Genomic DNA, 21,601 nt, shown 5'->3' with positions numbered 1-21,601 from the left:
TAATTTACAAATCAGACGAAGACGACGACGACGACGATGGTGACGACGTCATCAAAACCAAAATGCAGTTATAATGCACTCTGTGCGCGAGCGAGACAGGGCGCCAGAGAGAGAGGGCCAGGGGGCGGGGAGAGAGAGAGCGCTGGGGGAAATATAACGTATACAACCCGTGTGACAGCTGCCAGAGGGCGAGGCACCAACTCAAAGGTGTTTAGTCAACATGAACAACGACGGCAACAACGACAACGGCAACAACTTGGAGTTATGTGCGGTAGGTCGGCCGCAGCTAAAATTAAATTTATTCATTGTTGTCTTTGGAGCCGAGCAAGCGCAAGTCAAGCCCAGCAGCTGCTCTACAGAGCGAGAAAATGCGGGCACTTGATGTAATGGCTCTGTCAGCGGAACCATTACTTATAAGCAGATTAGGGGCCGCTAAAAATGAAAACTCCTCTCGAGTCTCTTTCTTTTGCAGTTTTTAATCTTAGATCCCATCCCCAAACAGATTCTTTGGCCATTTCTCCCAGTGCACCAGCTCCCGATGCCGCTCCAGCTGGCCAGATGGCTCCTGCTCCTGCTGTGTGCACTCAGGATTTGGCTCTGGGGCGCATTAAAGCTTTTACAAATCGTAAGCATAATTTATTTGGCTACAACTGGGCTCGTCGCGGCGGCAAGAAGGAGACATCCTCGTGGTCCATTGTCGGTGGTTTCGGGGATAATGGATAATGGAATGGCCGCAAAGCGCCAGAGAGAGGCAAGTTTTGGATTAATTTGTAACAGCTTTGTTGTCCTCCGGACATCCGTGAAGTTTGTGTGCTGCATTTTGCAGCTGATTGAATGGGTCTAAATATTTGATTATCACGGGTGCAAACTTAATTATGTCGCTTATACGGTGGACTTAATTATGTTGTGGGTGGCTTGTGGGTGCAGTAAAGCGATCTAGCTGGCGGCTCCTCGTATATACATATATTTTTGTGTTCCCTGCGAAACTCTGTTGCTTGAGTCATAAATCCAGACAGGCGTTAAATCTGCGCCTCAAATGGCCCCATAAAGTCAACACCTCAAAACTCAAATGTCGCCAGGCAGTCAAACACGCACACACACTCACACACACACACACAGTAGTAAAATAACCCCCTCCTGCACTACATACATAGGCAATCACAACAGCACAAATGCTTAAACACGCTCAAATAAGTCACATGGCGGGCCACGCCCACACACACACACGCGTAGTCGGGCACGCAGACATAGACACGAAGGAATCGTAAAATATAACGCATACGCAGCGTTGGCCCAATCCCAGTCCCAGTCCCACAGCAGCCATAAGAAAATAGCTCGAAATATGTTAATAATGAGATGTGAGCGGGCGCTGACTGCTAAATATTATACAAATACTTGCATATACATTCAAATATATACAAGGAGCGGTAGAGAGGGGGGTTGGTGGTGCTGGTACACACAAACACACGCAGTGCAAAGCCTTGCAAATCTACATAAACTCGGTCAAGGACACTGCAGCTGATGCTGAAACGGAATCCGAGGCTCCGAGGCGCTGAGGATGTGGACATGGATGTGGCTGTGGCTGTGGATGCAGGGATGCAGATGAGGCTGCGGCTGCGGCTGCGGCTGCTGCTGCGGCAGCGGCACTGCCACCCAAATTGCCTTTAAATATAATTATTTTCCTTTTATGCGAGTGAAGGATTGCCGCACTGCCAGCGACATTTAAATTTAGACCAGAGCATCCTGCTTGTTCCATTTCGCCAGCAGATACGCTGCCAGATAAGAAAAGTCACTTTTATGACGTCAGTAAACCATTTTAGGCCGTTTTTCCTTCGCTCATCCGTTTGTGGTGCGCACCCCCTCCCTTCGGCACCGCTTTTCCGCCTGGTTTTTCCTTGTGTTTCACAGCGCGCGCAAATGGCAGGCACAACAACAGCAGCAAGGATGGCATCAAACTACAATAACAGAGCGAACGAAGGACCTTCTCTTAGTTTCCAAAGAGAACCCGATGAAAAGCTTTAGGTAGCTCCCCTCCGCATCCCAATCCCCCGAACCACTCTGAGCCATCCTGTCTGTCTCTCGCATTTCATCTATTACCATAAAATCAAATCACAACAATAACCATAACCATATAGCAAAGATTTAATAACTGTGATTGGGATTTGAAAAATGAATTTTCTTTCTCTGGTTTCCCCCGCTGTAGGTGCGATTATTTAATGGCTTTTGCCATTTATCCCCAGCATTCGGCATTGAGTTTCCCAACCGCCGAGCTCTGGCAAATATAATTGAAGTCGGCTGGCGGAGAAACAACAGAATATTGAAATTGTTTTCGGAGGCAGCTCAAATGATTTGGAAAATGATAGCCCAAAGGCGTATATATTTCGATTAAATTCAAAGCGACTTGGCAGGCGGCACTCGCAGGCCGCCCCGGAAATCTGCATTTGAACATTTTTATAATTTCCGGCCCTGGGCTCTCCGGAGTTTGTTGCTTAATTTCCGTCACCTTGTCCATAACAAATCCCCAGTGATTCACGGTTTTCCCCCCCGCTTTCCACACCTCTCGTAATTATCAAACTGTTGACATTGCCGCTTCAATTTGGTTTTATGTCAGTTCATTTTGTTTACTTGATGCGCCGCCTCCTCCCTTTTTTGTTGTTTTCCTCTGTTTTTTTGCCGAACCGAACTCGGACTCTCTGTTTTCTAGGCCAAAGCTCTAACCAAAAATCCAAGCCTGAAAAAGTGGCCAGCCTGCTGGCGGAAAGCTTCCTTGCGGCTGTTGGCGGCATTAAACACGGCCTACACACAGATTCTGACGTCTGGACAGGGCGAAGTGTTTTCAAATCCAATTACCAGCGCAAATTTAATTTGTTGCTGCACTCGAGGAAAAGTTGCCAACACCGCGCTGATAGCCTATGAAAATTGTTTAGCTGCAATAAAGCTATGTCCGCCGAGGGGGTGCCGGTGGGGGGCGGGGAAGGGCGGTCGGAAAAGCGGTGGCAAGAGCGTATCAGTGTGCCGCCGAGCTTGTATTTTCCGGCTGAACCGGAGGGCGGCATCATCAAGTGGTCACGAGAGAGAGAGTGAGAGAGGGAAAAAGAAAACTCGAGCGAGGGCTGGCAAAAGTTTAATTTGAAAAAGGTTTTCTCGTTTTCGTTGTACTTTTGTTTTTCCCACCCACGCCCCACCCCCTCGTATTTTTATTAATTTTGTTTGGCCCGGTCTGCTAGAGGTGTTGAATTATGAGCAAAGTTCACGAGTCTGAACCGGGGCTGCCAGCAATTTATAAGCCAAATAAAGCCATGTTATGGCCAAAGGCGGTTTTACAGTCGCGACGAGGCGCGCTTGGTTAGATTTTCCAGCCTTTGGGCCGGGCCGAAAAAAACCCCGGCTAATTGCCTAGAAATTGCCTGAATGATGATGCAAAAGCAGGAATCACAAAATATGACTGGCAACAATTTGGTTAAAAGTTGCGCTTTGTGCCTACTTTGTACGAGTATATCCCTGATTAACCTTTTTAATGCCGGGTCTCGGGCTCTTCATTTCGCATGCAATATTCATAAAAAGGTCGCAATTTCATTTCGATAAATTCTTCGAGGGCTCAACTGGCCAACTTGGCATCCCGTTTTCATTTCCATTTCCTCTAGCAGTGCCAACAATATTCTGTGTTCTGTTTTCCATTTTTTTTTGCCTTTCTTTATTGTTGTCGATTATTGTTGAGTTGGCCCGGCGCTGTCATTGTTGTAGTTGTTATTATTGGGCCATATTCCGTATTTGAACTATGCCTGGACTCTGTTAGTTTTCCACTTCTTGGCCGGCCTGATCCACAAAAGGATTTTACACCGCCCGAAATGGGGGGTTGGGTCTTGGTATTGAATTGATTGCGTTCGGGGGGACTTTTCTCTCAGTGCCTGGGGCCTGCGGCACTCCAGCTGCTGCCACCTAATTGTTGGCAATGCGAAAACTGAGAACTTGTCTATGAAACTGAAGCTGGAAGCTGTTACTTCCCCGACCGCCCCTCCTGGCAGGCAAATAACAATTGCTCCACTGACAGGCCTTCTGGCCAGGACTCGTCTCTTGCCCATCCCCTCCCCAAACCATCCAATCCCGATGGCCCACCCATGGCTGACTCCCTGCCGCGTTTTGACCAGCACGAAATGCCTCGTGCAACTTGAAACTAAACTGGCAAAAGGAGCAGGAGCCGGGGCAGGGGCAGGGACAGGGGGCAGGGGCAGGGGGCAGGGGCGTCGGTGTCGCTGTGTGTGCGAGGGGGGCAGACAGAGGCGTGACTGCTGGCCAGTGCACAATGGGCCCATAATTTCAGAGCGAGACAGCTGGCGAGTGGCAGAGCGAGAGGGCAGACAGCAAACCGAATGCGAAACCGAATGGGAATCTGAATCCGAGACTGGACGCTTAAGCACAATGCCCCACTAAATTACAGTTAATGTTTATTTCTTTTGCCACCCCGCAGACTGGCCTCCTTCGAAGGCCCCTCTCCCGGGGGGTTGGGGGATGTAAAGCCCCCCCCCTGGAGAAGTGGAGAATTGTCGACGGCTCTCCTTGGCTTTGTTTACATTTCTAATCTCCCGCCGCCCAGTGGCAGTTCAAGCCCCCTTAGAACACCCCGCCCTGCGCCCCTGGCTGGCTGCTAGTTACTGCATTTCGATTGTATCTTTGACTGGTGTGCCCCCTCCAGCCGCCCTGCGCTCTACGCCCCTTTTAGCCAGCTTCGGTTTTAGTTTTGCCTTTGTTTTATATTCTTTCTGCGTCTTCCTCTTCGGCTGTGGACAATGGTTTATTGAGTTATGGCTTGCATGCGGATATCCGCTCCTCTCACAAGCACACAGACAGTCGCAGGACATAGACATAGACATAGATTCAGACACACTCACACACGCGACCAGGGGCTGGCACATTTATATAACTTTGTTATTGGCTCCCATTGAGGTGTCGGCCAGAGTTTTGCCTTGGCCAGATTCCACTGCCTGCTGAGATTGCCAGCTATAAATTAGCAACATTTTCATGTTCGCTCATAGAATGTATGCAATTCCTTTTGTACCAGTATCTCTTGTTCTATATAAATTTATCGTTTACTTACCACCGCCACACAAGGCAAAAATGTTGGATATTAGCTTTGCTTACCTGCAATGGCAAAATCAAAAGAAGAAATTGAGAATGTTACTATTTACGTATAGGTATGGATATCAATATTTCAGTCGAAATGTCGCACACAAACAAACACACACACGCACACGAACAGGAAAAGGTAGAACACACACTGTGGCACACACATGGAGTTAACAATCTCCAGTGCAGATAAATTGGCATTTGATGCTGGCCAAAAAGTTATGCAAATTGGATTTTTCAGAGCTTGTTTGCAGGGCGACCAGCGAGGGAAAAATATTAATTGCCCCAGAAAGTAGGCAATCAAATTTGCATATTTCATTCGCTGATCCTTATGGCGATTCTGATTTGCATTCACTGACTTTCACAGCGACGTATAATGGTTTTATTGACAGGGAATCAAAGTCAAAATATGAATTCATAGAAGTGAGACAGCTATTTGACCAGCAAATTGGGGTCATTCCAGTACATTATCAATAAGAACTATTTTTATAGCGAGAGAAATGAGATAAGTTAATAATATTTTTTAGTGTCACAATAAAGTTCCCCAGGAGTTATTAGCTGGAAACCCTTGCAAATTTACATTCAGTACATCATTAGAGTTATATTACACTTCCTCTCCATTCCTTTATATTTTCCACATTTTCCCCTCCTTTTCCTACACAATCAGCCAGCAATGAAGGCACTCGGTTACCATTTTCCATAGTTTTTATTTGAGTTTTCTTTAGTTGGCTCCTACAACCTCCGCGTGTTCGCGCGCTTTCCTCATTTAGAACTTTTTGGGGTAACTCAATTCCCGGGGATTTCAATTTCAACTTAATTTCTCAACTTAAGGACCTAATCTGCCGCTGTCATTGTTCTTAATTGTTGACCAACAACAATGAGAGCCGAGCTAAATGGAATTCAAGTCTTAGGCAATGCTCTTGCCTCTTCTTTATTTATTTTTGTAGCAGGAGACCCAACCAATTTGGTTGATGGCTTTATTTCCTTCGAGGGGCTCCCCAGTATAAACACCTCAAAGGACATTTCAGTCGAGGAGACATGGCTGTATAAGAGCAGAGGCAAATATGTAGTTGTAACATTTAATTATATTCATATCTTTAGCCCCATTGCCCATGGCCAGGTAATCTGAGCGGGGGGCGTGGCGTTTCTGCGAACTGTGCGAAAAATGTACAAAATGCTGAACACATGCCAATTAAGGGGGCAACAGCCAGCCAGGCGGCCAAAAAGGAGCAAAACTGTCGAGGTGCCAAAATGAGGCCCGGGAAGCTGGCAAGCTGAGAAACTGCTGCTGCCGAAGCTGTCGAGGTGAAGAAGGTCGTGTTCCCAAGCCCACAACCCCTTCCTCGCCTGGGTCACCCCTTCTCTTTGCACCTGCTCAGGCGGGTGAGTTGTGAGGTGCTGAGCAGTTGTGGGATGGCAGCTTAAAATGCGCGAATGCCGAAACGACATTTACATGTTACACACAAGGAATTGCGTGTGTGTGGGGGGGGGGGACCCATGTGTGCGCTCATGTGAACCTTGGCAAGTTTACCCCCCTCTCCGCCCCCCTGTAGTTGTGCGTTTTTTGCACATTTTATTATTTTTTATGACTGCGCGGGTATAATCTTTTGACATGGAGGTAAAGGCGAAGGCAGCAGCAGCGCCAGCAGTGGCAAACGAAACGAAAACGAAACGGAACGACATCGTTTGCCATTTCAGCAGGACCTGTGCTCCCCAGCAGGAAGGAAGAAATCAAGAGGCGTAGGCGGCAAAGGCGGCGAGGGGGGCGAAGGACCGCGCCGAAACAAGCCAAATGGCAGCCAGGAAGCGGCTTTTTATTCGGTTAACTTGATTTGCACTTGAGAGCGTGTGTGTAAAAGTGCCATTTCCGTCAGCCCAATTTCAGGAGCTCTTCCCCCTGGCAACACCCCACCCCCACTTCCACACCCCATTGTTCATTGATGTTTCTTTTTAACTTCTCTCTGTATGATATCATCTTACGTGGTTTTCATTTCCCACTCAGTTTTTACTTTATATCGGCGCTGCTTGTTGGTGTTTCTCGATTAAAGTGCTGAAATGGAAATCTTCTCGGTTTCATTGCATGTCTTCGATGCGGCGGGCTCGTTTCTGAGAGAAATTCGCCAATGGACAGGCGGAGAAAGCGTAGGGAAAGTAGCACTCCAACTCCTTGTGAAGCATGTGCAAAGTTTGCTTTTTTCTGCACTCCGGCTATTTATTTTTTTCTCCTTAGTTCGCCGGGGCTTGAAAGTTCTCGGGCGTACTTAAGGCGAGAGGACTGTGAGTGAAAAGTTGTGTAAGTGTTTTTAAATCCCTTTCAGGGGGCGCCCGAGCGTCGAGTGCATCTCTCATCGAGTTGTCGAAAGACCCTAAATTATGCCAAAGTAGCCAAGGACATTAAGGTATTCATATATTCGCATTCGTTTCCCCGGGCAATTAATGAGCCATCCATCCTGGCCAGCCAACCAACCAGCTCTGACCGATCCGTTTCTTATTTGGGTTGCCGGGCAAATGCGCTTAAATTTCATAAGCCAGCATCGGAATGCCCTGAGCTGCTTTCGGCCACCGCAAAAAGGGGGAATAAAGGGGGCCACTCCCACGGCACTCTTGGCCATGTGTTACCCACAAACACACCCACACGTTGGGGCCACACCACATGCGGCCAGCAGCCAAAAGAATTATCGAGAAATGAAAATGAATTCCAGGCAGCCAGCAGAACAGCTCATCTCCCGCTCTTCCCAACTCGGGCTCCCTGTGCTAAATCCAAACCAAACCCTCACCATCGGCTTTGGTACTTGGACAACTTTTGGCTCAAGGCTTTCAGCATTTCATAATGTCATTTGGCAAAGAAGATGGCGGCAGCGGCTGCAGAAAAAATGGAATGGAATTGAACACAAGCTGACTGCAGTTTATATCCACACTTCATGACAGATATGGCATCTAGCGAGCAGCTAAGGATCGTCCATGCCATTTCGCAAGCACCTCTTAAAGGCCACCCAAAATTTAAAGGTTTTTTATTGAGTTGATTCCGAATTTTAGAGTACTTTTTCAAAAGGAAAATATGTTTAGTCAGTTCAGACTAGTCATTTACCTACTCAGTGGTTCATCGATTACTCTTTATTTTGTATCATCTTATAAAATCTGCATATAATCACAGGAACAAAATATTCTTAATAATTATAGACTTGTATACTAGTTAACTTAAAGGAAGTATGCTTAACAAAAGTTTATAGACCGCAGGATGCCTTAAGCACTTAGGGAAATAATAAAATGTCTTACTTAAAACCAACAAAAAGAACTAAAAATATAATCCTCAACAATAAACATCCAGGAGCCTGTTAACCATTTTACAACTGCCTGTATTTGTTTATCACGATAATAATGGACTTGTGACACTATATTTATTTATCTCCATTTAGTTTGAGAAGACATGGCTGCACAACTGAGCATTTTATAAATGTTTTGTACATGTCAGCACGGGCTAGATGCAGCCTTGATTGGAACCAGAGCGCTGGTGAAACCTTAAGCAAATGTCAGCTGGCCCTTAATAAGATAATGGTTCCATTTTACACCCAATCCTGCGGTGGTGCATATATGGTAGTCCATATGTTCCCACCGCGTGCGTGAGTTGTGCAAACTTCTGCTGACAGCTCTCTTTTGCCGTTGGCCTGAGTATCAAAGCTGCTGTCTAACTAACCGGTGGCAAGATGAGAAAAAAAACAGAAGAGGATGGAACTTAGTTCCGAACTTTGCGCCAGAAATACGTGGCAAAAACTCAAATAAAAAAGGAGAAACTAGAAGAAGAAATGAGAAAAAACTCAGTTCGTTGGTCAGCGGCAAATAAGAAAACTGTTATTTTTGTGTCAAATAGTTTGGCCAACTGTCCACGTCCAACTTTCGCTGACAGCAGCAGAAGACTTTCCCCCCCTTTCACCTCTATCCACGCCGCCAAACGCCGCCCGCCCACTTCCCCGCCCGCCTTAATGCACTCGCTGCAAATTAATATTGCAGTTTTTCTTAGCCTTCTCTGCCGCCGCCTGCCTTGGCAATAGTTTGAAGATGAGAAACTTTTTCCCCCAAGAAGCTTGTAATACAAAAATTAGTTTCTTCACTTATTGAAATGTCAATGGAATGTCAAGCGTGCGGGGGAGGCAGGGGCCAAGCGGGATACGTCTCTAGCCAAATTGTAATTTCCACGTCTGAGCATCTCTCTCTTGACTGGGCCCTTTTTTCCCGAGCAGCTTTTCCCCGTTTTTTCCTCGGTTTCCTTCCCTTTTTTGTAGCCTGCTCTACGTCAATTTGCTTGAAATGCTCTGTGCCAAATGATTTAGCGCTGCACGGGGATTCCCCCACACACCGGCTCAAAGTTTTCAGCTTTTGTTTTTTGCGTGGCCTCAGCTGTTTGGCAGCGCGCTCATCAATTTGCCCTAATGATATCAGCGGGTGGAAATGGTGGCAGCGACTCGGAAAAAAAGGTGCGAAAATGAAAATTAAACAAAATTAAAAAAGGGAATTCCCCCGATAAGGACATAAAGCTAATGAGCAAAGCCATCCCGCAAACAAGTCGAAAAGTAGTCGGGGGCTAAGCCGGAATCCTCAACTGAACTGGTCCAAAGTGGCTTATGTGTTTACACAGTTTTTCCTTCTGCCAAATCGCCCCCAGGTCCTTTCTCGATAGCTGTTCTTAGCCTAATGAATGTCATCCTCCCTGGCTTCCTTCATTATTTCTTCTTTTTTACTTTTTCGGGGCAGCGTCTTTTTGGTGTCAGTCAGAAAAACCACAAAGTCGCATAAATTAATGTCTTGCCACGCATTTAAAATGTGTTCAATTTGGTGTTGCCTGTGTTGTCGCTTCATGGGGGGTAATTAATCAATTTGATTGATCATTTCGATGGCCGCGAACTGCCCGGGGACTCGTCCATTTTATTTTTCGGGGTGGGCAAATGCAAATAAAGCGAATGTCAATATTGTAAATATTTAAGTACTTTAAATTATGCAAGCTCATTAAGCCAATCGAGCTGAATGCCAAATGCAGAAGTTGTAATCAATACGCCAACGAGTGGGTTGGAAAACTTTATCATTCAATTTTCCCCAAAAGCAAAAAAAAATAATTGAAGTGGAAAAAAGTTTGGCCTGCCAAAGTGTCATAAAAACTTTCTCGTTCTGTTGGCGTGAAAAAATGTTGAATGCACACAATGAGCTGACAGTTTAGTCAAATTATATTATCAGCAGAAATTTTCAGGGGCCAAAAACTATTCGCAGCCAGACAAAAATATGCCATCGAGAGCCATCTATCCAATGGGCTCAGTATTTCAGATAATAATGATGTCCCATTGAGGAAGTGGGCGCACACACAGAAATTGTATCAAAAATTCACAATTAAAAGGGGGAACTTCTCTTGAAAATTCATCAACTGGCAGGAACACTTGCCCACACCATCGGACAGGACAGGACAGGGCTCTCCCATTACAGGGGCTCATAAGGAGCTTAACAGCAGCCCGGTTTGGTGTACCCCTTTTGCCCCGCTTTGCACCGCTTTCCACATTGCCACATCCTGTGGACAGCGCAAAGCTTTTAAATCCCCCTCAAAGGACGACCAACCCCCCTTTTGAACATCCCAGACCCGCGTTTCCCCACTACGTTTCTCGCTTACTTAACAGAAAAGCTTTCACGAAGCTTTCGGCGGCATGTTAGGGCTGGCAGCAGGCGATTTACATTATTCAAACATTGCCCAGCACTTTTAGCCGTGTTTGCTCAGCGTCCCAGTACAGTGGTCTCTGTCTAGCACGGAAATAGGTGGGCTTAAACGTGCCTGGGAGCCACATGTCCCTAATGGTCGAATCAATTGGGAATAGCCAGCCTTTTCAGGAGCACAACTTCCTCTTCATTTCCATTCAATTTATCTAATGGCTGCGACATTATCATTATCACCATACTTAGTTATCAATGGTTGCCGTTTTTCGGGCAGCCATAGAAAGACCGCTTTTCGCCGGCGGCCACAAACACATTTGCAATAGAAAACTTGGCTGGCTTATCAAAACACAACATCTACGCACACAAACACCGAGGAAAACTCACTCACTCACACACACACACGTGACTGAGGAAAACGTGGTTTCTTCTTAATCGCATTTGGCCAAGTTTTTGCTCTATTTTGCACAGAACCTCTTCTAGGGGCTTACTTTTGCAGTTTGTCGATTGCGGCCGGGACTAATTGAAAGCTGGCCTGAGCTGCATTAGGCCGAGATTTGTGCTCGCATCACGCATACGCCATGATGACTCTGCCCCCTCCTCTTCTGCCCATCAACATTACTCATACGCACTGTGTGCTGGTGGCAGTTTTACTTTTATTATCATGTGAATGGGCTGGCTGGCTGGCCGGGGATCCCTTTTGATTTGGGCAACCGAGCAGGTCTTGGGGGAGATTAACCAAGCGTTTAATCGCAGCTTGACACACAAAAACACATAAAACACTCACTCACTGTCTGCCATTATTGGGCCTCTTTTTATGCTTGCTTTTTATTGACATTTACTTGCTTAACGTGCTTGTAGCTCTCCTTTTATTGTTATTATTATTGTCGCGTTGAGTTTTGGTAGCTGGATGGTTGTTGCTGCTGCTGGCTGCTGCTGCTGCTTGCTGCTTGCTTCTAGCTAGTTGCTATTTGCTGTCTGTCTTTCACGTTCAACAAAATTGCAATAAAGCGAATTTTTCCACACGTTGCATACTTTCGAGCGCCGCTCACTCACTCACTCGCACACACACACGCACGCCTGCCGTACATGTACATGAGAGAAAAGTGCAGTTACTGCCGCTCGATGGCTGAATTTTAAAACAATTTTTATACACAATTTTCCATTGTGTGGCGGCGGCGGCGACAGGAGAATCTCTTGCAGCAAGTTTGTGCGGTCCTGGGCTTTCCCCGGAAAAACTTTATTTATTGCAATATTTTCGTAAGTTTGCAAATCTGGCACGCGCACGCACACACACACGCAGGAAGGCACACGCACGTACGCAGGCACACACACCACGGAATCGGAATTTCGGTTGATTATAAAACGACAGAGCAAAAGTTAGCGCATCGCCAGCAAAACAGCAAAACAGCAGAGCAGCAATGACAGCGGCAAGCGGAGCGGAGCGCGAACGGTACTGGGAAATCGCAGCAGCGGGAAAAGCGGCAGAGCAGCCAGAAGCAGCGGCGAAAGAGAAGCTTTCGCAGCTGGAAAGGGAAAAGCCTGGAAAGCCAACTGACCGGAGCCGAGAGAGAATTGGGCTAGGGCGCATGCGCCGCAGCAGAAAAGCTGGAAAAGCCTTTCGGGGGAAGAGCAGCAGCTAAACTCAGTTCTCCCTTTTGTGTGTCAGTGTAACAATGGAAAATCCCCCTGCTTCCCAGCGGGGATGCAAGTAGAGTTGCAGCCTCATTAGTGTCAAGGCGACATATAAATTTGGCACTAACTAGACAAATTTCTTGAGTGGCCAATTAATATGCATATGCCGGGACCACGCCCACTTGGCCACTCGTCGAAGGCGTAGCCGGCAAACGGGGAATAGAGTGCATAGATGTAGTATATCATCATCATCATCGCCTTAGCAGGCTCATCCATCATCCCGGGGAGTTGCAAGTGGCGGAAAGAGGCAGGGAAAGAGAAAGTATTTCGGGGCCCTACATCCTGTTGTCGGCTTGGGAGTCCTGCGCCTGTCGTCCTGCTCTCTAGGTGTTCGGGAGTGTGAGTGTGGCAGTTTGTTTTTAATCAACGTGAACTGGGTCAGCTTTGGGGCTGCAACTAAAAATATCATTTATGCTGCATTTGACTTTCCCTTCTCGTTGCCTCGCCGTTTTTCGGCTTTGAATAAGCAAATACACACAAAATATATGCCATGTATATGCTTATATTCCCTCAAATCGAGGAAGTAACCGCGGCTTGGGCCTAACATTCGAAGGTAGAGCAGTCGGCGCTGTTAGTGTTACAGCTTCTGTTGCCACTGTTGACCCAGTTGGCTCTCTATAAATAGCACAGCCCCCGAGTGGGCGGGTCGAGGGGTCAAGGGGCGAAAGTGGGCGGCACAGGGCGGAGCTTGGAGTACGGAGCCCTGCCAACGAGAATTTGAATTCGAGCAATTGATGTCGGATGCTGGCTTATGACGAATGCTGAGCGTTCGGTTAAGAAATTGCATTCTCTGCGAAGGGGAGTGGGAAATTACATTTCGTGGCAGTCCTTTTGGAGTGGGTAATGCAATATTGAGGAGGCGCCTTTCTTGTTGGGGACTCTTACTTAAGGTGAATAATGTAATATTTATGTGGGCGAGGTCAAGGAAGCGGCTGGGTATACTTTCTCTTATGCAGTCGCTGAAATTGTTATGAGGTGTAATTTCTAAGCTTTACTGCTTAGGTAATTTATCATTGATGAGTCTCTCTCTTGAAATGTTTTACACAATTTAAGTGTTTATTAACTTTTTAAGCAAGTTCTTAAGCTTGGTATTGTATAAGATCAGAGATGTTATAATTATTGGTCCCTTAAATATGAAATTTGAGATGCTATTTTACATAATAAAAACATGGTAATTTTTATCTACAACTATCTTTCAAATATCCCAATTAATTAAAGTTCAGTCGGACAAAGCTTTTATCTAGTGAAAATATGAGAACAGACGGTATTTATAATCTTACACCTAATGGCAAATAACTCAAATGAGTTATTTTTTCATATATTTAAAATTTTTCATCAAGCACACATCCATACACCAAAAAGAAAATCACTTTTCGAGAAGAGCACTCACCTCTGATGAAGTTAGATAGCACATCCTCGAATCGGTGCTCTCAATGGAAGCCTGTTGAACAATTCCGTAGCGTGACTCACGATCGCTTAAATACTCCGATCGCAAACTATCCTGACGTATGAACTCGGCACTAAGAAACAAAATAAAATGGTAAGATAAATCTGTATCATGTCAAAGTTTATACATGAACTCACCGTTGTTCCAGGGAATCGGCACGAGCACTTTTGTACCCCGAATCGTTGAGGCTGCTGTCCTGTCGCAGCGAAGGCAGCGAATCCCAGGGCGAACGCTTGTGTCCAGAGCCAGGAACCTGCTGGGTCATCATGCCGTGACCCGATCCGGATCCTATCGTGGAGCTTCCGGAACGCCAGCCATCCGAGTGGCGGAACCACTGGGCCCGAGCCGACTCGCCAATGCAAGATGCGCAACGCGAGTTGGAGAAACTATTGAAAATTTCGTAAAATAAGCTTGGAATACCATTTTATATATTCCTGATAACTCACCTAGAATTATGATCTGACAGATAGCCACGATCGCGCTCGCGTTCCCGCTCCCTGATCAACTCATTGCGATCGCTGTAGTAGCCGTCACGATCGCGATCCCTCTCCTTATCGCGAATAGTAGATAGTGGTCGATGCGGCGGCAATGGCAATGTGGAGGATTTGGCATTGGCTGTGGATAAGATAGTTTTAGAGCAATTAGTTCGATTCGATTTAGTGTACTAATTCAATCCTAGGTGAAGGCATTCCAAAATCTAGGCAGGCAAATGCAATCGACTTATGGCTTCAATTCGCATCGAATCGTGATCGAGTGAGAGTTGGCTAGAGCATTTGAATCTGGAAGAGATCGTGCGGACTCGGACTTGGAATGGAACTACTTACGCCTACGTAGTGGATATGGGCTGCGCTGGTTCGATCCGGGTAGGCTTTCAGCGAATTCTGATGATGGTTGTTGGGTTGTTGTGGTTGTTATTATTTTAGTTGTTGGTGGTGTTGTTGGTAGTTGTTGTTGATGTGTCGGTGGGCAATGCGAGGAGAGTAATGGATGAGCATTTTATGAAGTGACATGGATAGCATTATGGCATATTGTTAACAAATAAGGAAGTTTTAAATATTTGTTTTTAAGAAAACGGAAGAGCAAGGTAAAAATGTTAGATAATTCTAATAAACTAGCCGCACGGCAATGCAAATTAGAAAACTGCAGTTATACACTTTGATTTTTAGAGAGCAAATAAATACTTGAACTTGGATCCTAACATCTTTTTTGTAATGTTATCTATTATTTAACAAGCTAGCATTACAAAAGCAACTTCTAAGCTATTTTAAAGAACTTTTCTTATAACATAAAAATAAAGGAATACTTATAAAAACCTCTAGGACCTACTGATATCTTTTGAAAAAAAATCTATAAAAATGTAACATAAAGCCGGTTACAACTTTACAACTTTACAACTTTTTAAATGATTTCAAATGCCATTTAATATTAGACAAAAACAAGCCGTTTGGCATAAATGATTTCAAAAATAATCCCTTGGGTATTATTTCAACGCTTTAAAATGAACGGGTATGCCTCTCCAACATTACTTGAATATTTTCACCCTTTTCCCTTGGAGTTCTTTATTGCCTTTTCAGGCCTCTGCCAATCCCTCTCGATTACCACATTCAACATTCCCATTCTTACTATATTTAATCAGATTACCAAGCCATGCCGAGGCAGACCACCTGCCCCCGAACCAAGCAACTGACTTTATCAGGCCGCTGACATGGGTTCGATTGGCTTCCGCGGACTGACTGACTGCCTGACAGGTTGTTACGTTTGCCGGTGAATTTCGCTACCCAAAAGCTAATTAAGAAAGAAATTCAATTAAGCGAAGCGAAAGAAACGGAATAACAAAACGTTCAGCTACCACAACAACGAGAAACAAAGTGAGTAAAAAACTAAACAAAAATGGTAACAAAACATGGTCTAATCTCGAGGATCTCGAGCCAGCTCACCCAGATTCTCCATGCTCTGCGAGAGCAGGGCCTCGAAGGTGTGAAGACTGTAGGACTCGGCATCCATGCCCTTGGCCAGGGTGTTCCTCAGATGCATCTCGTACTCGAGGAGCAGCCGCGAGGTGGGCGACCCCGGGGTGGGGGTCACATTCGGGGCCTGCTGATGATGGTGCTGGTGGCGCGAGGAGCGCTGCGGAGGTCCCTGCTGCTGCTGGGGATGCTGACCCGACGACTGCTGCTGCCCGTAGGACTGGTCCTGGTCCGAGTTGCCATTGCTGGAGCTCGGAGTGGTCGCATAGCACTGGTTGTCGAACATGACATTGTCGGAGGGCGGCGAGCCCTCGATGCAGCTGCGTTCCCGCTCCAGCTCCAGGTAAAGATTACGCGGTGGATAGCCACGTCCGATTTCATGCGAGGATCTGGGGGACAAGGAGCTCAGTTAGATGCAAGTGTAGCCAACAAACCAACAAGAACACCCACCTCGAGCCGGAGAAGCGCGACGACTGACTGCTGGCACGGCCCATCGTGTTGTTGTTCATGATGTGGTGGCCACCGCCTCCTCCTCCGCCGCCGCCCATGCCCATCGCCATGCCATGCTGGTGCATGTGCGGCGGGTGGCCCAATGTCTGGGCCGCGTTCGCATTGTAGTAGTTGTAGCGCCGACGCCCCATCTCCGGCGAGGTCACCGGCGACTCGGTGCTGGGCATCGGCTTCAGCATGCGCTTCAGGGTGCTGGTGTCCACGTTCATGTCCTCGGTGCTCTTGGTCTTCCGCCGGGTGTTGTTGTTGATTACGTTATGCTGGTGCATGTCGTGCGAGTGCGCGTCGCGTGTCTGTGGGTCAAGAGTGGGGGTCGTGCAGGTGGTGCATTAGTGGGTGGCTTAGCTCGTTGGGTGCACACCGAGAAAGGTGGCTTAAAAGCGGCATTGGGCAGCTACAAGTTCGGATTTCAGGCTTTTACCAGGAATTTGATGTTTTATGATCTATGAATTTATGATTGCCCTTTTAAAGATTGCAAAAAATGTTTTCCTATTACTTTTCCATTACTTAAACCTTACTCTGAACTCATAAGAACGTCGTAATTAAGTTAATTGTTTTTGAAACTTTTAAAATAATGACATATTATTAACATAACTATGTTTTAGACTTATTCAAATTTATAAAACCCAGCCTTCGATATTTACTTTAAAGTTGCGCTGAAAACTATCCAGAAGTATTCTACATAATATGTTCTATTCATAAAACAAATCCCTTACTAAAAAATAAAAAAAATACCACTCTCTATTTGGAAATTCAACTTTAAATTGCTTACAAATTTAAGAAAACTATTGTAAGTTCAATCAAATTGTGCCTTAATGTGCCTTCTAAGACTGACACCTTTAGTAATTATGTATCTTATCCAATCCAGCCAATCTAACGTTCCCTAAAGATTCTTAAAAGAAGTTTATCGTTTCCTGTCTCGGAATCAGATTGATAGTTCCAAAATGAAATTTCCTATTTGTCAGTGAAAGGCAGCTTCTCTGTATGTATGCTTAGGACTTGACAGTGAACCCACCATATCATCGCCAAAGTCCTTGTTGCGGGTGCCGGTTCCCTTGGAGGAGGAGGTGCACGTGCCCACGCTCTGGTGCAGCCCTCCGCCGGCCTGGGTGCCCTCGCTCTTGGAGAGATCCATGTCCATTTGGCACGCGGCCGGGTCGTCGTTGCCCACCTGTGAGCCCACGTGGTTCTGGCCGCACATGTCGTTGCCCACGCTGCCCACTCCGGTGACGATGACGCCGGGAGTGTTGGTGTTGACCCCGGCATTGGCCACATCCTGTCTGTCCTGCTGGCCGCCCTTCATCTGACGCGGCAGGGTATCTGAAGCAGGGGGAGGTTCAAATTAAAGTCAGAGTTAGTTCCTTGGTTGCTCCACGGATCCTCACCTGCGCCCTGGGCCTGGCCGGGACCTCCGCTGGCCACGTTGTCGTACAGCGAGGTGCTGCTCACCGCACTGACCACCTTTCCGGAGCCCACCTGCTGCTGGCCGTCGACGTCGGTGATGCGGTGCGAGCCGACGTTTCGCGGCAAAGTGGATGAACCTGCAATGAGGATGGCGGTGAGTTTTGATGGGTGGGGATGCGGTGGATCTTGTCGCCTAGTCGCTAAGCACTGAGTTCGCAAATGTTCGAGTTACAAACTTGGACGGGGCTTGGGGTGACGGGTTGTTGGGTTAAATCATAAGTAAAACTGGCTATCTTTCCGGGTTTTCGGACTCTCTTGCTTTCTTTTGCTGGATTGCTTTTTATCTCGGGGCTTATGGAGTAGTAATCTCACCTCTAACACGGGGATCGGTGCGCAGGCGCGCATACTGCTCGGCGGACATGCAGGTGCACTGGGGCTCCTGGCGGACGCGAGATGGCGACGCCGGAGTGCTGAGCGGCTTTCGCTTGGCCTTCACCTTGCCCTTGCCGGGGGGGTCCAATTTCAGCGAGTACGACGACGAGGCCTTTCGTGAAAATTTGAAAGAAGGCGACTGTAAAACGTCGCACTATCATTAGGTTAGTTGATTGGGATTACAAGGTTCTGTGTGTGCGGTTTCTCCTCTTTCTAAGCTGTCTCTTCCTCTACACAAATCTTTGTTTGACACCCAGCTTATCGTCTGGGTTCGAGTCTCCGTGGAGACCTGTGGCTCGAGTTGCCTTCAGCAGCTCGGCGAAGTTGGCGTGTCTGTGTGTTTTCATTAAGTTACTAAAGGATAGTGTTCTTAAACAATCTTAGAGAACGTCTACGAGTAGCAGTAGTAGAGCAGGTGCAGGAAGTAGAGTTTGAAGCTTGACTTTGGGTGCTAAAAGCCTGGTTCTACTTTGGTACAATAACTAGATAGTGATAGAGTTGCTAAATTGGAAATTAGAGTGTTTGGGACACCAAGATTGGGTTTGGCTAAAATTAGTTGCTGCGCCTTGTCTCTTTGGCACTTGGCGCAATTTAGTAATCGATAACTGATTGTTCTATATAGCGATATAGCCGTGTTTCAGCCGAACATTCACTTAGCCTAGCGTTAACGTTTCTTTTGATTATACAACTTTGATTTGGGGTTAACTTTAACAATTTATTGTAAGCATGTGCGTTTGCTTGGATTCGATTCGGTTTCAGAAACCTGCGTGGAAGCCGCCTTCGAGGCGATAAATGATGCTCCAAGAATATATATGCGCTATGTCTTCGACTAACTCTGATCCTAACTATCAAATCTAGCTCTCACTGGAGTGATACTGGCTTTGATTTTTGAAAGTTGCTTCGATTCGTAAACCGCCCACTTGCATGGGATCTCGGAGTGGGGGAGGATGGACTGTCGGGATTGTGGGGATCGGGGGATCGGACTAGGGCTCGTCGGAGACGGATTGCAGGGGGTAGGTGACGGTATTGTAGTAGAGGATACGTGCGATTGTTTTAAAGCGTTTTGCGTTTTTCTTTTGCATTTTCAGTTGTACGATTCCACAGTTATTTACATCGTTGATCGATCATCATTGCGGTCGAATTTTAATTTAATTTACGGCCATTCAATTAATTTATTCATTTACAATCGGAAATTTAGTTTGGTTTTCGGTTTTGTGGCACACGTGAAATGCAAACGAATCGAGTTGAAAATATATTTATACATAAATATATATTTAGAGTAGTTAAATAAAATTATTGTTAGATAATAAAAGCATTTCGAAGGGGGAAACGAGGGTTCATATATAGAATAGATTTCAGAGAGATTCGTGGTGTACATTCAGAATGTTTTTATTCGGGGGATTTTGGTATTGTTGTTGTAGTTGAGTTGTTGTTGAGTTGAGTTTTGTTTGTTGTTTGTTGGAGTTGCGTGTTTTCATTCATAAATTTCGAAAGAAACATATCCGTCGGTTTTCATTTGGTATCGGTTGTTTTTGAAAATGTTTCGAATTGAAGTACGAAATGAAATGCAGTCAAAAATGAAATATTTCGAAGGATTTATAGTTTTTGAGTTTGGCGTGTTTCGACAATGATTTCGAAAAATGATTAGAAGAGAGAAAAAGAAATGAAAGAATATATAATATAAATACATTTAACAAATTTTAGTGTGTGTGTGGGTGTGTATCTGTGTGGCGTGTTTCTGTGTTCGGTATTATCGGATAGTTTTCGCTGTTCATCTTCACACTCGGATGAATCACATTTACAAATGAGTCCTAGGACAAGGAGCTTCAGGTGAGATATCTGAGCACTGAGAGTGAAAACGAGAGTGGGTGGAAAACTGGGGCGGTGGGTGGTGGTTCGGTGGTTCGGTGGTTCGGTGGTTCGGTGGTTGGTTGGTTCTTGTGGTGGGTGGACACATAGAGCAGAAAAGCTTACAACAATTACGACACTCAGTATGTGGCTGTTGTGGTGTGAAACACTTATGGAAAAATCTTACTCATGCCCGACACTGCGCTTTGAACAGAGAAATTCGTTTAAGGGAGGGTGAACTTTACATGGATATTATTGTTATCGTCATTATTGTTATCTTTATCGGCGATCAAACGACACTTAGGTGAAACAAGAATTACTCATTGGTGTGTGGCTGTGTGGGATGTACACTGTACACAGTGGGAAGGAAATAATATGAAGCGATACTAACGTATTTTTTTACAATGTAAGACACCTGCAACAAATGATGCGCAAAGTAAGAAAAGAAAACGAAACAATTATTAGACTTGGCTAGTCCAGATAGTTTATGTCTGACTACAATATATTAGAATCTAAATATTAATAGGCGTATGGTAAGTGTGTTCAAAGATGGGTTCAAGTTTCAGTCTAAAATGTGTCCGTGGAGATGATAGCTTTGTGGATGAGAATGGGTCAGAAATTAAGTAGTACAGAGGGTTAGAGTTTAGCTGAACTTGTTATCAGTTTGGATTATCGTACTGTTGGGAATTTCTACAATTTATAAAAGATATTTTAGGACAATAAAAATAAGAGAACTTATGTATTTACATAATTCTAATTATTTACATGTTTTTTAAGGGTTTGGGAAATCGGACAGATCCTAGATTTGCACATCTTCAAATGCCTCCCTCAATTTCTGACTACTGATGAATTATCTTTTGGTTATTTTTCAGATGCATGTCGCTGAGTGTGTGCTTGTGTTTGCATGTGTGTGAGTGTGTCTCTATAAATACTACGACTATACTTTACTTGGCCAAATTTCTCAAAGGGAATAAACTAGAAAACGAAAAACGCCATTTCCAACTTAAAACAGTTTTTGAAGTAAACAAAACACGAATGAAAATTGTCTTGAAATTTCAGCGAACCAATTTCTTAAAATCGTCAAGTTTTCCAACTAGTTAGCGATTACAGGGAAGAGTTATGTGATGGTGAGTGTTTTAGAGAGTTTCGATTATGTGGGGACTATACTGCGATGGTGATTGTAACTATGTTTACGACAAGCTATTTTCAAATAAATATTATTTCGAAAAACTCTTCCCAAAAAGGATATTGCCTTTTAGGAAGTGATATTGAAAACCTTCAACTTCTGTTTCTGTTACTTTCTTCACCAGTCATGGTCAACTAATACAAATTTCGTGCTTGGCATAAACGTAGTGTGTGACTGAGACTGTGACTATGACAGTGACCGTGACTCTGCGGTGATAGTGAGCGGATGAAGAGCTTTATTATGATTTCATCTTCAGATTGCTCGAGTGCTTGCGGCACTGAACCTTGAGATTGAATGGGG

The 21,601-nt window shown here is 45.5% G+C and overlaps 1 protein-coding gene across 5 annotated transcripts in view; it reads right to left on the bottom strand.

Moving 5' to 3' along the window:
- LOC108028240 (protein still life, isoform SIF type 1) overlaps window positions 1-21,601 on the bottom strand; it is an 84,370-nt gene that overhangs the window by 61,167 nt on the left and 1,602 nt on the right. For 2 of the 5 annotated variants that reach the window (XM_017099916.3, XM_017099917.3), the window contains exons 4-12: window positions 18,208-18,379; window positions 17,817-17,972; window positions 17,447-17,751; window positions 16,372-16,724; window positions 15,892-16,310; window positions 14,779-14,835; window positions 14,401-14,569; window positions 14,092-14,340; window positions 13,898-14,027 (exon numbers count right to left, since the gene is read on the bottom strand). In XM_017099916.3, coding sequence (XP_016955405.1) covers window positions 13,898-14,027; window positions 14,092-14,340; window positions 14,401-14,569; window positions 14,779-14,835; window positions 15,892-16,310; window positions 16,372-16,724; window positions 17,447-17,751; window positions 17,817-17,972; window positions 18,208-18,379 — 2,010 coding nt within the window. Of the gene's footprint in view, window positions 1-13,897; window positions 14,028-14,091; window positions 14,341-14,400; window positions 14,570-14,778; window positions 14,836-15,891; window positions 16,311-16,371; window positions 16,725-17,446; window positions 17,752-17,816; window positions 17,973-18,207; window positions 18,407-21,601 lie in introns of all 5 variants that reach the window. The other 3 variants (XM_017099918.3, XM_017099919.3, XM_050886717.1) reach the window with 2 other exon arrangements.

The sequence above is a fragment of the Drosophila biarmipes genome, chromosome 3L (assembly GCF_025231255.1).
Source record: "Drosophila biarmipes strain raj3 chromosome 3L, RU_DBia_V1.1, whole genome shotgun sequence".
In the NCBI taxonomy this organism is placed as follows: domain Eukaryota; kingdom Metazoa; phylum Arthropoda; class Insecta; order Diptera; family Drosophilidae; genus Drosophila; species Drosophila biarmipes.
This window is presented reverse-complemented; position numbering and strand designations above follow the sequence as displayed.